At 32.2% G+C, this 15,452-nt stretch overlaps 2 protein-coding genes across 2 annotated transcripts in view; one reads left to right on the top strand and one right to left on the bottom strand.

The window, feature by feature from the left end:
* Positions 1–114: 114 nt before the first annotated feature.
* Positions 115–5,796, top strand: alpha-Man-Ib (alpha-Mannosidase class I b). Its single transcript, XM_011497030.1, has 10 exons — positions 115–318; positions 1,238–1,408; positions 1,717–1,897; positions 2,030–2,215; positions 2,397–2,545; positions 3,915–4,291; positions 4,598–4,724; positions 4,807–4,971; positions 5,150–5,299; positions 5,558–5,796. The coding sequence occupies exons 1-10, from the start codon at positions 220–222 to the stop codon at positions 5,774–5,776; spliced, it is 1,824 nt and encodes a 607-aa protein (XP_011495332.1). The 5' UTR covers positions 115–219; the 3' UTR covers positions 5,777–5,796.
* Positions 5,797–12,203: 6,407 nt separating this feature from the next.
* LOC105360196 (uncharacterized) overlaps positions 12,204–15,452 on the bottom strand; it is a 58,258-nt gene continuing 55,009 nt past the window's right edge. Inside the window, exon 3 of the mRNA XM_011497029.1 lies at positions 12,204–12,804. Within this exon, the coding sequence (XP_011495331.1) occupies positions 12,375–12,804 (430 nt within the window). The 3' untranslated portion in view covers positions 12,204–12,374. The remainder of the gene's footprint in view (positions 12,805–15,452) is intronic.

The raw sequence follows: 15,452 nt of genomic DNA, 5'->3' as shown, positions 1-15,452 counted from the left end.
CCTGGTCGCCGGCTGCCACGTGGACGTGACTGAGCGCCTGTCGTCGTCGGGGAGGAGGCGCCGAGGGAAAGGGAAAGATATACGGCCGAGCGGGCCGAACGGGCCGAACTTAACCTCTCGCGTCGCGGCTAACCTGGCCCCGGGTTATAGGACAACGTAGAGTGAGTGTTGGGTTGAAGCAGTGCCGGGCCGAGGACGAGCCTCGTCGTCAACCTCGTCATGTTCTCGTCGAAAGACTCGATCAAGGCCGACTACGTTAGCCTCAGCATTAACGACGGCGCGGCCTCCGTTAAGGCCACTTCCCGAAGCGTCTGGAGAGTAAGTAAATCGTCGATTGTCCACCTCCCGTTACCTCCCGTTCGCTCACCCAACGAGGTGGTAAACAGGCACGTTACCGCGCAAAGTGCCTTATGTTTATTAGCCGTTTGATGTTTCCTTATACGGTGAAATGTCCGGCTGTGGTGGACGAGTCGGATATTTATTTTAAACAATCAGCAAGAGATTTCGTCAAACGCCACTTTGTTTAACTAATAATAACTAGACCGCCGCATCCAAGTGGGATTTGAATTTTGAATGAAAAGCGCGATTTCGCTTTTTATCGTCACTGCTATTATTCCTTAAGCATTACCATTCCAATAATAATACCCATTCGTCGTCTCAAATAATTAATTAGCCTCAGTTTCGCTCTAAGTAGCCAATAAAGATTACGGCAACAAATATTATTGGCAATGATATCGAGCGTTAAGTAATTACTGCTATTAAAGATAAATTTATACGATTGATTATTGTTCATTGAGCTTGAACCGATTATAAATTTGTTTATTGGCTTGTGGTACACCGGTTTCTCCCATTACTTTTTCTCCTCGAGAAGCTAATTGGTAATGCTAATAATTAGTGGGCGCACTGTTGAACAAAGCGTAAAACAAAATTGCCTTGAGTTTCGGAGCTCTCGATTTTATAATGTTTTGAAGTGAAAAGCAATCTCCACTTAGGGGTACATAAATATAATGACTGACTCGAAATTAAGCCACGCAATCTTAACAAATAATACACTCGCTATCTATTGATAAACGTAATATTTATAAATTAAGTAATAATGTTTTGGGCCAGTGCCTTGTTCATTGCCACAGAAGTTGACTGAATGCGCGTACTTGTCCTTTGTTTTGATTGCCCATAATGTTATAAAATATAACCAGCGATCATTACGCAAACTACAAATATTTGAATTTATTTATAGCAATGGAACCAATTGTCCAGGTTTCAGCGCACCATTTTCCATTTTGCTGTGATAACAATTGTAATTCTTGTAATTTACTTATTACCTGGCAAGACTCAAAATATTACTAAAGTCCAAGAGAATGATTATGACAATGAGAAGATCATCAAAGAACATCCAAAGCTATTAGAGGTAAATTATCCCAATTAATTGTTGCAAGATCATTCTTAGCCAATCGATTTGTAACTCGTAAAGCAATGTTTCATAAGCAAAATTGTGTTAATGCAATAATAACCAATTGTGCGAGAAACGAAACCTTATCAAATCATATTTTTATAATTTTAATATCTATTATCGAGCTCGCATTATGTATATTATAGAAGTTGAGCCATTCATTAGAAACATTCGCTGATAATTTTTTTACACGCGCTAGAAGAGCACATAATTCAACATAGATTATCTAAATTACAAAACATTTTTCTTTATTTGCATCGACGAAGGTAGCCAATGAAATTAAAATAGATAGCGTGGATCAGAATAAGGAAGCAATTGACAAAGGAATTGGGAGCAACAATGTCGAAGTTATAGATGAACCCGAATTTCAACCTGAAATCAATCAAGTAGAAGACGATCAAATTAGGGAACCGCCTGATCATAAGTCGCAACCTGTAAAATTTGATGGTATCCATACTAATTGACTTAATACTTTTTGACAAAATTCTTCCCTTTCGTTAATGATGTTATTAAGATAAATTCATGGAATATCATTAAAATTTAACGCTAACTTATTTTATATAATTTGTGCTGTAATAGGTCCGCAAAATGCCAAGCAAAAAGCTATAATCGAAGCTTTCAAGCACTCTTGGAATGGATATAAAAAATATGCTTGGGGATACGATAACATTAAGCCAATTTCCAAAGGGCATCACGAATGGTTTGGCCTAGGCTTAACCATTATCGATTCTTTAGACACTATGTACATTATGGGACTAAACGAAGGTATGTAAAAGCCATGAATTTTGAAGTGTGATTTTTAATTTTAAATAATAATTGTAGTCTGCACGTCGTCAATTTTGAAATGCTATCTTAACTCTACGATGTAACACAATGTGCAATAAATTCAAATTGTCGGAGGAACCATTCAACTAGTCAGCTAATCAGACTCTTATTTATTTTGTAGAATTTCAAGAGGCAAGAAATTGGGTACAAAATAGCTTGTCATTTGATCAAAATAGAGACGTAAATTTATTCGAAGTGACCATTAGAGTACTTGGTGGATTATTAGCAGCATATCATTTGTCTGGTGATAAAATGTTTCTGGACAAGGCGGTAAAATAAATTTTCGTTTTTATTCTTACTAATTTTAAAGTTAAACAAACTCCATTGTTTAATATATTACGTACTTACTCGTAAGGTTGAATTTTGATTTAAAGCGAAATTTTAATCGCGAGAATGATTTTAATAAATCTCTCCGAGTTAATGCTTATAATCGGTATTTTTTAATTCTGACGTAATTAAGTGACGAGTTAATTATTTATTTATTTGATTAGAATTTTGCACGTTATTGTAAGTATATTAATCTTCACATAGAACATAATTAGTAAGAATTGAAAATTAGGAGATATTTGTAGCTTATATCGCATAAGACTTTAATTTTATTCAAATACTATACTTATCGTCGTTGTGTCCTATGGTTAATTAATGTTAAGAGTGTGTGTGTGCGCGCGCGCGCGCGTGTTTTTTTTTTTTTTTAACACGTAATCAAATATACAAATACTAATATATTAAAAGTACTATATCGAAAATGCCTTATAAATATGAGTGTGAAAGCACTATAATATTGAATTTGATACTAAGTTCATTTGTATGGTAATATTCAGGCGCTGTTTTTGTCGTAAATTTTCCTACGAAAAATTAAATTATTAATGAGCACATTAATTGCGCGCGCGCGAGAGAGACAGAGAGAGAGAGAGAGAGAGACAGCTTTGATAGAAATAAAGTAACACAAATTTACACCATTTTTCACGTTAGTTTCAACTAATTTCGAAGCAAACCCTAATAATCGTTGAAGACAAATTGAAGTCTTATGTAAATAATAAGTAACGTAACAACATTATCGTTAACTCTTTACGGCTGTATTACAATTAGCAAACAATACAAGTACGTGTATATCGATAAAATATATTGGCTCTCCTAGCAAAAAAATAATACCTAACTCCATACAATACGTGCATAATACATAAGAGCTTTACGGCAAATTTTATATTTGATTGGATTGAATCATGAGAATTAAATGTATATTAAATGCTAGCACTTTGGTTGTATTGGCATTTATTATTATTAAACTCTTATTTAATACAAAGTTTAAAATAGCTGTAGGCTGAATGTGTCTGAAAAGTAAACAATGTAATCGGATTAAAAAGACGATAAACAGCAATTGTGACGAATAAATTTTATGTAAATTGCATGTAGGTCGATGTTAATATACACAAGCTATAAAATGATTAATTGCGCTTACACGATAAGATTCAATTGACAAAAAGTAAAAGCTTAGGCTTGACAATCATTTAAAAAGTCCCACTAGCACGCCTATGTGGTCACGATAATAAGACGCTTAGCTCGTGTTATCGGATTCCGGCTTATCGCATAAACTCTCGAAATGGCTATAATGAAAAAGTATGGCATACACATCTCGCAGATCGACCTCGGTGACCGAATGCTGCCGGCCTTTTCCACGCGCTCAGGTGTCCCGTTCTCGGACGTGAACTTGGGGACACGGAGCGCCCATCCGCCCAAGTGGGGCCCGGACAGCAGTACAAGCGAGATCACCTCGATCCAACTGGAGTTCCGCGACCTCAGTCGGAGCGTTCAACAGCCGCACTTTGAAGTCGCAGCGGCCAAGGTCTCCGAGCACGTGCACCAGCTCGAGAAATACGACGGTCTCGTGCCCATCTTCATCAATGCCAATACAGGACTGTTCCGCGAGTACGCGGTAATCACCCTTGGAGCCAGGGGCGACAGCTACTACGAGTATCTGCTCAAGCAATGGATACAGACGGGCAGGACCATCGATTAGTGAGTCACTGGCTTCGTGTCATTTAGCGGGGAGCGTGATTAACGTGAATTTATAATATTAAAATAAAGAGCGGATTATGTCACCGAGCGAGGGGACATTTTCGTAAAATTATTCTTATTTCCTTATATATTATGTTGCTAAGTGTCGTAAAGTTGATCGAGCATTTAATTGAAGCTCGTCGTTGCTCGACAATCATCCAACTCATTTACCAACATTCATTCGACTTATAAGGGAATTGTATTTATTTATTTACAATGTATCGTTTAATTATACTTAGGGTGCATTTTTCTTAATCTTTGGTTTAGCTTGAAAGATGACTATTTGCTTGGCATCGAAGGGACCAAAAAACACTTGGTAAAGAGAACTGCCGTTCGTAAATATCTATTTATAGCCGAACTCTTGGGTGCTGCTCGATATATGAAGCCAAAAATGGTCGGTCTTAAGCTAATAATTACTCGATCGCTTTATCGTTACATCTCGCAACTTAATTCCAAAATGAAATGTTACATTGCAGGATCATTTGACGTGTTACTTAAGTGGAACTCTAGCGTTGGGAGTGCACTTTGGCCTTCCAAAGGAGCACATGGACATTGCGACCGAATTGCTAAAAACTTGCTACGAGACTTACATTATACAGCCAACCTGCCTTGCTCCCGAAATTACCTACTTCAATATCCAGGTAATATTATTATTGGTGTAGATGCTGCAAAAGCGTATGTACCTAATTCGTCGAGGCATTCGTGTGAATAAATCAGGGTAATTGAGTATGTATGGGGTGATAATGTCGGGAGGAGATTTCATTGCGATATCAAATACTATGCAATTTTGGAAATTAATTTGGTTTTGTTTTGTTTTAGAAATCGGACGATGAAAATCAAAAGGATATGTATGTGAAGACAAATGATGCGCACAATCTCCTGCGGCCTGAATTCATTGAAAGTTTATTTTACATGTGGTACTTTACTGGCAACAAAACTTATCAGAATTGGGGCTGGAAAATTTTTCAAGTAAGTTTCATAGAGCGTGAAAACAATGATAATTTATTTCAGTGACGAGCGATTATGTAGAGCACATAATTACAAGAAAGGGTCCTTTATTTGCAATAGAATCTCTTTTGTATTAATTTTAACAAATTTTACCATAATATCGATTCAATTTAATTTTTATAATAAGCGCCATTGTTATAATTTCAAGCAAGACGAGAGCTCTTAAAATTATTATTATGGAAATATTATTAATCCTGATAATTTTACTTTTCCTTTCAGGCTTTCAAAAATTATACAAGAGTCGAAAATGGGTACACGAGTATCGGCAATGTCAAGAATATTCATAACACACGCCCGCGCGATATGACCGAGAGTTTTTGGTTTGGCGAAACATTAAAATATCTCTATTTATTATTTGACGATACTAGGCAACTAATTGATTTAGACAAATGGATTTTTAATTCCGAAGGCCACCCCTTACCGATTTATGATGCGTAAATGACTATTATTATAACAATAGACAAATGAAGTTTGTGTAATACGCGAATGAAGGAGACGCCGTTGGAAGGTTGTTCGAATTAATGTTGTGATAAATATTTATATTTTATATTTAAAATTTAATTGTTTGTGCCAGGCATGCGAGTATGCTCCAACGTTACAATGCGTTTTGGCATGCACGCGTATATTTACAATTGATTTATGTTTTGTTTTGTATTTTTTTTTGTTTTGTTTTTTTTTTTTTTTTTTTTTTTTTTTGATTTTAACGAAATTGAAATAATTATTGAATCAGTCTGTAGAATATTTTTACGTGTACACATGAATAGGACGACGAAAAGATATTTTATGGATGTATTGTACAGAAAAAAATAATCCAAACAAATATTTATTAAGTCAACTTGTTAAATAGGAAAAGAGCTGTAGCTTAAATGGTCACGTTACAGTACTTATATATAATTTTTAAAAGCTTCTATGTCTTTATCTTTATCTCATTTCTTTTTGTTTGTTAATTGTAATTTATTATTTAATTGAATTTGCCTGTATGTTTTTGGGTGTCGCGTGTTTTGAAATTTCAAAACAATGATATTCCATATCATACAAAAATAATACAGATAAAAAGCGTGATAAAACGATAGCGATTAATCATAAATTATTGACTATGTAATGAAAATTTATAGTATAATATAAATAATACGCAATATAGTATAATTATTAAAGTTACAAATATGTTATAGTGCGCTATCAATTTTCATAAAAAGTCGGAAATGAACTATTTAGCATTATTACTATTAAGTTTTACAACGAAGTCTTACGAATCCTAAAATTTTGAATAAAATATAAAGAAATTTTGTAACTATGCGAGGGTACATTTTATGAAATGGATTGTGTAATATAGTCGAATAATCCTCTAGTCGTATACCTGGATGCATAGACATAAAAGGTGGTTTAAGAAGTATCTTAATAAATTTTAGATTATGTTCATCATTAAAATCGGTTTGTTGAAAGGAGTTGAAGAATTTTCGTTACTTATACAGAATTGCCATACATAATATTTTATCCAATTGTGTGAAGTATACACCAACAGCAATTTAATAACAATTTAATACGTCAGTTATATGTCATTATGTGTACTATGCTATCTAGGTATATCTAAGTATATATGATTGTACATAAATGCGGACGCGACCGTGTATAATTATTATATTGGAACGTATGTACAAAATTGATATAGTTAAAGTTTATTAAAAAAAAAAAAAAAAAAAAAAAAAAAAAAAAAAAAAAAAAAAAAAAAAAAAAAAAATTTGTAACAGTTATATCTGTGATTGTTCAAATTTTAGTTTATAATGTAAACAATTAAAAATCAATTCTTACTTATAAAACTATGAATGATTAGCTGCATCATCCGATAAGATAACTAGCTAAAAAGCATAATTAGATAATAATTTAAAAATATGTTTTATTAACATATTTAATATCTTAAATCGTACGATCTTTTAATATTCTAATGCCTTTATTCGATTACTTATATTATCTATTGTTAGAGGGATCAAAGTAACTTACTTATTATGTGGATAACAACGTGTGTACTTCTGATTTTATTTGTACATAAATTTAATTTAGTATATGTATTGTCATGGTCCTTGAGACGTGGATTTAAGTAGACAATTATAAAATGTTGAAATTAAGTAATTAGCCATAACTTTCAGCCATGTCTCAATTCCAGAAATAATTGTATAATATAATTAGTAATTGTTTAGCTATTTGAAAGAGCAAGCGGAGCAAATAAGGAATAAAAAATGTGAAATAAAAAATAAATATATTATAAAAGCATGAATAGATTAAACATCGAGTAACTGTTATTAATTATGCAAGTGTTGTAAAAAAAAAAAAATTATTAATTAATTAATTATTAAACATATCTTAACAAGCATTAAAGTTGGAATGCATTGATATTAATAATTAGTTATCTGTGTGCTATTATTTCCGATGGTAAATATAAATTAAATATATTATTTGATTTTTAAATACGAGACAAGTTAGTTAAATTACAATGACATGCATATCATTCAATGAACTCGTATATGTATATGCGCGATATGCAATGTACTCCAAATACTATTCACTGTATATTAACAATGTATTCGTAAAGTAGTCTATGCCTATCCCATCACTTATCCAAGTTTAATAATTTAATTATGCGTACAAATGTATTGTGATTTGCATTTTACATTGATAATCCTGCGCTTTCGTCTATACAATAAGGTGTCATTGTGGTTGGCTCGGTTAATAGACGCACGAATAAATAAATTGATTAATATAGTTGGAAGAGAGAATTCAATTCAATTCTATACAGTTCTAGATATTGCAATCGATACATGCGATTAGAAAAGGAAAAATTGAATGTCGACTCGAGATCTTAACATTTACAACTTACAACTAGATCATGAAAAATCTACATCATGAAAAATATGAAGCTCGAACAATGTTATACACGTTCAAACCATTATTGTTCATTAAAATGATTCAGAAAGTTCACTTACTTAATAATCGGTTTCGCTGATTTTCATCTTTCGTACTTTAATAGAGTTCTATTACTAATAACTAGACTTGTCTATTCCAATAATGACAAATCACTGTGAAATTTTGACCGAACATGTTTATTTGTGAAACGATGCACAGCATATTTAATACGGAATTTAGAATACAATGTTAATATAATCATTTTATGCAAAGATCATCTGATTTGGATAAATTCATAATATACTTCTTGATTTATTATATATTGAGTATTTATTATTATTTTTGTATTCTATTCGCTCGCTCACTTACACATTCGAGCTAATAAACCAAGTAATATTAATCATAGTATTATAGTAACTAATGTACATACCATGAAATATTATCGATTATGGACTTATATGTCCAATAAACAACAACTTAATACCATTGACTTTATTCAATATAAATAAACGCTATTTTATTTAATTTATCTAATAATGAAATTTTATATTGAAAATCATCCCTCGTGCGTTCATTACATTTGTCATTACATTAATAAAGATTATGATTAAAATAACAATTTGAAAAATATATATAATAGAAACAAAAAAGTGAAATAATAAGAAATAATAAATTTATTTAATTTTATCAAGTATTTTGTACGTTAGAATTCTAATACTAATGTCTTTCGTAAAATTAATTATATATTTCATCATTTATTTAAAGATAATAAATATTAAAATTTTCTAATGCTATGCTTATTCATTCATAAGAAAAATTAAACTTATTACAATAATAGTACGTTCAATAATTCAACTGCATTACCTTATGAATAGTTGAATTATAAATTAGTTGATATCAGTTAATATAAGTTAGTACTATAGATTAAAGTTTGCAATTAATAAATCTACTACAAGCAAAAATAAATTATAATTCTTACCGTGGAAATAAAATTAACCTGTAGCTCGGAATATAATTTTGGATGAATGTGAAATACGTGGAGTAATAACACCAATAATAATAATATAAAACAAATTGCACTTTAATATTCACTTAAATTTGTACACTTACAAAAAAGAAGGAAAGCAATTATTTTCATGAATAGGATGACACGTATTTTTAGTCCCTAATGCATTCTTGTGCAGTTTACTATATAAAGTATTTTTAAATATTTCCGCTTTATATTTTCTGTCAGTGTCTGTGTTGTATATAAGTTGATGTGCTGTATGGGTTGAATTGTGTATGCGTGTGCGCGCACCAATGTGCGAATGTAACGTGGAAAATATTTTCTCCTTTACTTACAGAAATAAGTAATAACTTGGTTTCTCGCCAGATATACAAGTGTAAATGTACATTGGGATCATACGTCTACAACACAGCTTACCTGTTTCATCTATATCACGTAACGCGATTTTAATAATACGAAAAAATATATAATTTTATATAATTACCCTTGGACGACAATTTTTTAAAGAGTCAAAGCCCCGAACATTTTATACATTGTATAATATGTACGTCTTTTTCGAAACTTATTAATACATTAATGTATTTCAAATATAAAAATATAATTGAAAAGTAAGCTTTTCTAATAAGCTAATATTTCATAGATTTTTAGATTACAAATTATATCATACTGAAGCTTATATCTTCTTATAATGCCAATACAATTTTATATATTAATCCTTACTTTCTTTTTTCGACTATCGTAAAATACGTAAAGTATGCGTGCATTATACATGCAAAATAGCGCCATTACTTTTATCAAAAATGTATCATATAATTTGAGAAATTTTTGGTTCGATTAATGAATTTAATATGTCGTTCGATTGTAAAAACACATTTATATAAAGTAAGATGACATTTCAAGAATTTATCATTTTCGGATTGTCTGCCGTTGTTTTTCGTTTAATTTTTTTTTTATCATTTCACTAACTTGCCGAAGACAGTAAATCTTGTAAAAAATCAAAACTGATGCAAGTTATGTATTACTTAATTTTTTTTATTGTCGATAGTCGATATATATATATATATATACATTACATAAATATATATCTTTAATAAGTGAATAATATCACTGAGCATTCTCCCTTTCATTCTCTCTCTCTCTCTCTCTCTCTCTCTCTCTCTCTCTCTTTATATATATAATCGTAATTTTTAGTATTATATTAATAAAAATGTCTTTTATATCATACAAATTTTTAATTAATAAATTATTGATGCAGTTTTTATTAAAAAAAAAAATTTTTTTTAACCAAATTAATCCGAAAGGGATTATTGAAAATATTTAAATTAATAATTAATTCTCATTTCCTTTACTAATGTATATTAATGATGTTTAAAAAAAATTCCTTCAATTTTACCATTCGTTTTAATTTCCATTGTTACGAACTTTCTTAGAAAACCTTATTTTAAGGAGTTAATTTTTACATTTTATTTTCTTAAATTTGACATAATTTATAAGATTTGTATTTTTTGCAACAATATAAAAGACGTCTACATCAAATAATTTAGATTGTTTCTTTTGAGCACTTCGAAAATTAAATTATTAAACTTTTTTTGTTTCTTTGTTTTTGTTTTTGTTTTTTTGTTTTTTTGTTTTTTTTTTGTTTTTTTTTGTTTTTTAATAAAAATCTTTAAGTTGGTATATATATAAAAGTGTATATTCATTAAAATATATAAAATACTCAGAAAATTCGAGAACATTGTAGTAATATCGAAATATCCTTACAATTAAAATTTAGATTTTTGTAATAATAGCCTTTTGTCATTATGAAACAATATTCCATACCATTATTATATTAAATTTGCATAATTCATTTAAAATATTTTACTAAATAATAATAATATACATAATAATTGTGTGCGTGCGCGCGTTAGTGTGTTTATGAGTGTATGGGTGCGCGCGTGCACGCCCCTAATAAATTTCAATAGCTTACAGCTCAAATATAACTTTAATTTCTTTTGATATTCGTTTGCTATTATCGTGCAAAATAATAATAATGATATGACGGTAATTATTGTCTTTGATCTCGCCAAAATTCGAGAAAGCATAAATTAATTGTTTTTGTTTGATTGTTTCTCTTCGTGTGCAACGCTCGTGTCTTAGGTGAAAAGTTTTTTCTTTGATTTAGCAAGTTTCATTTGATTTACATTTTTCCACTGTAATGCTATAAAAATGTCATCATATTTAAATTAATACGAAATAAGGTGGTTTTCCAAGTGTTCAAAGAAAATTGAGCTTAGAATACTACAGAATGTGAAAATTGTACCAAGATTAAATATGCGTTAAATAACTACATACAGTTTCTTTTGACTCGTAATTTTATCAGTGCTAATAATAGTAGAAAAATACCTTTTACGATAATGTACCTCGATACAATCAGATATGGGTAACTTTCGTTGATATGATGTGACAGTTCCATTATTTCTCGTGGCTAATATATCGAATACCGAGTTGTCGTTACTATTAAGTAAATTACGCACTACAAGAGTAATATTTTGAAGCTCGAAAATACGTCGAACAGTTTATGCAATAGTAAAAGCTACTCATATCCACGTCCTACCCAACTCCATCCGCATTCACGCGGTCATTCACGCGTCCTCGCACTGTCCTGTGCTCCTAAGTCTCGAACGTAATAAAATTCGCATAATTATTCGTTGATTAAGCCCCTGGGCTTGAAAGTCTTGTGCAATTCCCTCGTACGAGTCTAATTACACTTTCGTCAATTTCAAAAATTTCCGAAGCTTAGCTCAATGTTAAAGGACGAGGCAATTAGCTCGAATAATAGCAAATAGTCGTTATTATCACGTCTCTCTCGCAGCGAAGCGTCGACTCGCCTCGACCGTGTCCGCTCGAGCCTAAATTCTAAGTCCGATGCAACGGAAACTGCACTCCACAGTCAACAGGTGTAAGCGCTCGACTCGGCGGCAACGACATTGGCCCGGAAGCCCTCATCCGAATAGGGCAGCGACCGAGGACTCGCCGAACTTGGTCCTCCCGAGTCCCTCAATCCCACTCGCCATTCCCCCATTCGAGACTGGACGCGTCCGGACGACCACCGGTGCCTTCGCTTCCAAAGCTCCCCCAGTTCCCGGGCGCTCAGACTATCGTGCACTCGCAGCACTGCTGAGTGAAGTAGACGCACTTGATGAGGCAGCTGTCGTTGTCGATGTCCGGTTGCTGCTGCTGTTGCTGCTGGGGCGGCTTGGCCTTGAGGCCATTGGAGTCGACTCGGTCGTGGTCCTTGTACCCGTTGCGCGATAGCTCGATCATCGGCCGTGGCTCCGGTGAGGGTAGGGTCGAGCGCACGATCGGCACGGCCTCCACGATGGCTTCGTCCTCGGAGCTGCTAGCACCACCGTTGCCCGCCTCGGACTTGGAGCCGCAGGGCGACGGCGAGGAGTTGCTCGTGTTGTTCGCGCTCGAGGGCGTTATCTTGCCGGGCCGCGGCTCGTCCGGCAGTTCCACGTAGCCCGGGGATGGGATCGAGGCCTGGAGCGTCGGCGATGAGTCCGCCGACATCATCACGCTGAAAAAGGAAGACACGAAGTATTGAGTTATTAGCGTTGACTTAATGGTCCTTTTTACGGCTCCGCGTGTACAGCACGCCAAGGGTGTGGGGTTCGGCTCGTCGAGCTGCGCGGGGAGGGGGCGGGGAGGTGGAGCGGGTGGAGGATGAAGGCGATGTAGGGTTGTGGGATGTATGGGGGGGAGGGGGAGGGGGGGAGGAACCGAGGCGAACAACTCGCAATAAAATTCACGATAAAACTTGTCTCGAAAGGGTGTGACGAATTTGGTAAGAGAGCGAAAGGAAGGAGGTTCTTGGGCTGAGACGCTTGCCAAATTTATCGGGACACGTATTTTTTTTCCTTCCCGCGTATTGTGCTGAGATCGAAGTGTGCGAGCAGAGGTCATAAACCACGTAATTATCTACTTCGTAAAATAAAGCTGAAGCTTTTAGGGGAATGGTACTTGCTACGTCGTAATTATAAGCTGTTTGTGTTAAAAGTTGCTAAATTATTTTAAATTGAAGTTTGTCTTTTTTACGCAAAATCTAAGGTACTATATTTGTATAGTATTTTTTTATTGTCGATAATGTAATAATAATAATTTATTAACGATACAATAAATAGTCCTTTCTCAATATTAATAATTATAAATTATATTTTTAATATCTAAATTGTTTTTAGTTTGAAGATTTAAACGAAATGGATCTTAATATTCCATTTAATTTGCCACTCGCGAGTATTTTAAATCCTCGCACAATTATGTTATACTTTTTCACCTTTCTAATTATTATGATTATTTTAATGCTCATATTATATCTGAACAATTATGAAAATGTAGACAGTTTATTTTTTTAAATCTGAATGAAAACAATAAAAAATAAAACAATGTGCATAAATAAAAACATCACGAAACGATGACAAAAAGATTTGGGCTTAGACGCTCTTATAAAATGATTTATGCAGTGTAATAAGATCAAACTAAATGATCAATAATCATTCACCAGTAGATCCAAGTTCAACTTATTTGGAAATAATATTAAACGTCGAACGAAATATAAATATAAAGTTTTTGTATAGATTCGTGCTCGTGTTTGTAAAAACTTTCTATAGTATTCGATATGGTAATTTCATATTCTTGTCTCCGATGTACGATATATCTAGCGCAATCAACTCCTTAATTTGTCACACAATACTAACAATATACAGGCGCACATACTTACATTCACACAAAGACATATATTCGAACTTCCTTTTAAGAAATAAATTTGTTCAAATTAACAATTACGATTGCCATAACAACACAAACAATAGCAGCAACAGCAATAACAATAATAATAATAATAACAATAGCAATTATATTATAAGCTTACTTACACGGAAAATGCAAAGATTGAATAAATATTACTCGAGTTTCTTATTAAAAAGACAATTAACAAATAACGTATAATTATTTCAAAATTGATTCCATTAAAATATATATTTATTTAATTTCGCATAAAGTAATATTTACGAATAGCTGATGAATTCTGATTAAATTATCTGAAGAATTGCCAATACAAGTTAAGAAATTATAATTAAAAATAATACATAAATTAATTTATGCGTTGCAAAAACGTTTGTTTTTCGTGTGCAAGAATCGATACGTTCGATCAATACAAATTTTTCGAACACTCAACTTTGCTTCGCAATTCTTAAAACAGATAGAAAATTTAACGCCAATGCATCTTTTTATTACGAAATTTTATTTATCGTTTATTTATTATATTATTAAAAAACATAATGACTAATCGATCCATGCAAATCAATCTCGTCTTTCGAGATGACATGCAATATTATCAATAAGAGACTTTTGTACCTAAGCCATTTAATAATTCAATGTGTCAAATTTAATTGTTAGATATCATTAAAATATAAATTAACCATACAAAAGAAAGAACAATAAAGTTTACAGAACAACATTTAAAAATTCAGGTAATTAAAATAATGCTTTTTAATATGTACTTTTGCAGCTTATTTTTGTTGATAGTAGAGTATTGCCATAATGCAGAATATAGAATAACATATGGATTGAATGAAAAATTAGCAACAATTTTGCATAATTTGTTGATAACAACTTAAAGCTAATTTAAATCGTTATATTGAGAGAAAAAAATAGGCTGTTAACGAACAGTAACTGTGTGTCATCGAGCAGGTAATCGATGATCGGCAACGATGAAAACTATCGTCACTTCCATACAATTACAACTCAACAATATATGATAATTACTTATCTTGACATGAAGCTATTCAATAGCGCTATTGTAAATGTAGTTTTAGATAACTCGCATTAAAATATTTACATATAATTTTACGATATTTAATATTGCATTGGATAAGTAGTTGAACGTAGTTAATAATTTAACGATATAACCGGAAGGACTAATTCTAAGAGGATTCGACCTATTAGCTTCGTTAAAATCCATGAGAAATTTTAAATTATCAAAATTTATAAGTTTATATATATATATATATATATATATAATGAAAGCTAATTGCGAATATTATTAGCTAACTGCTAAGAAAGCTCGCATTTGCGATAGAATTTTGGATAGATTTAAGTCACGATTGTACGTGAAAAATCTTCATACATTTCTTAATGTACATTATAATGTTTATTGAAGAAATTGTT

The sequence above is a fragment of the Ceratosolen solmsi genome, unplaced genomic scaffold (assembly GCF_000503995.2).
Source record: "Ceratosolen solmsi marchali unplaced genomic scaffold, CerSol_1.0 scaffold13, whole genome shotgun sequence".
Lineage (NCBI taxonomy): Eukaryota > Metazoa > Arthropoda > Insecta > Hymenoptera > Agaonidae > Ceratosolen > Ceratosolen solmsi.
The sequence above is the reverse complement of the archived record's forward strand: the minus strand, read 5'-3'. Positions and strand labels throughout refer to the sequence as shown.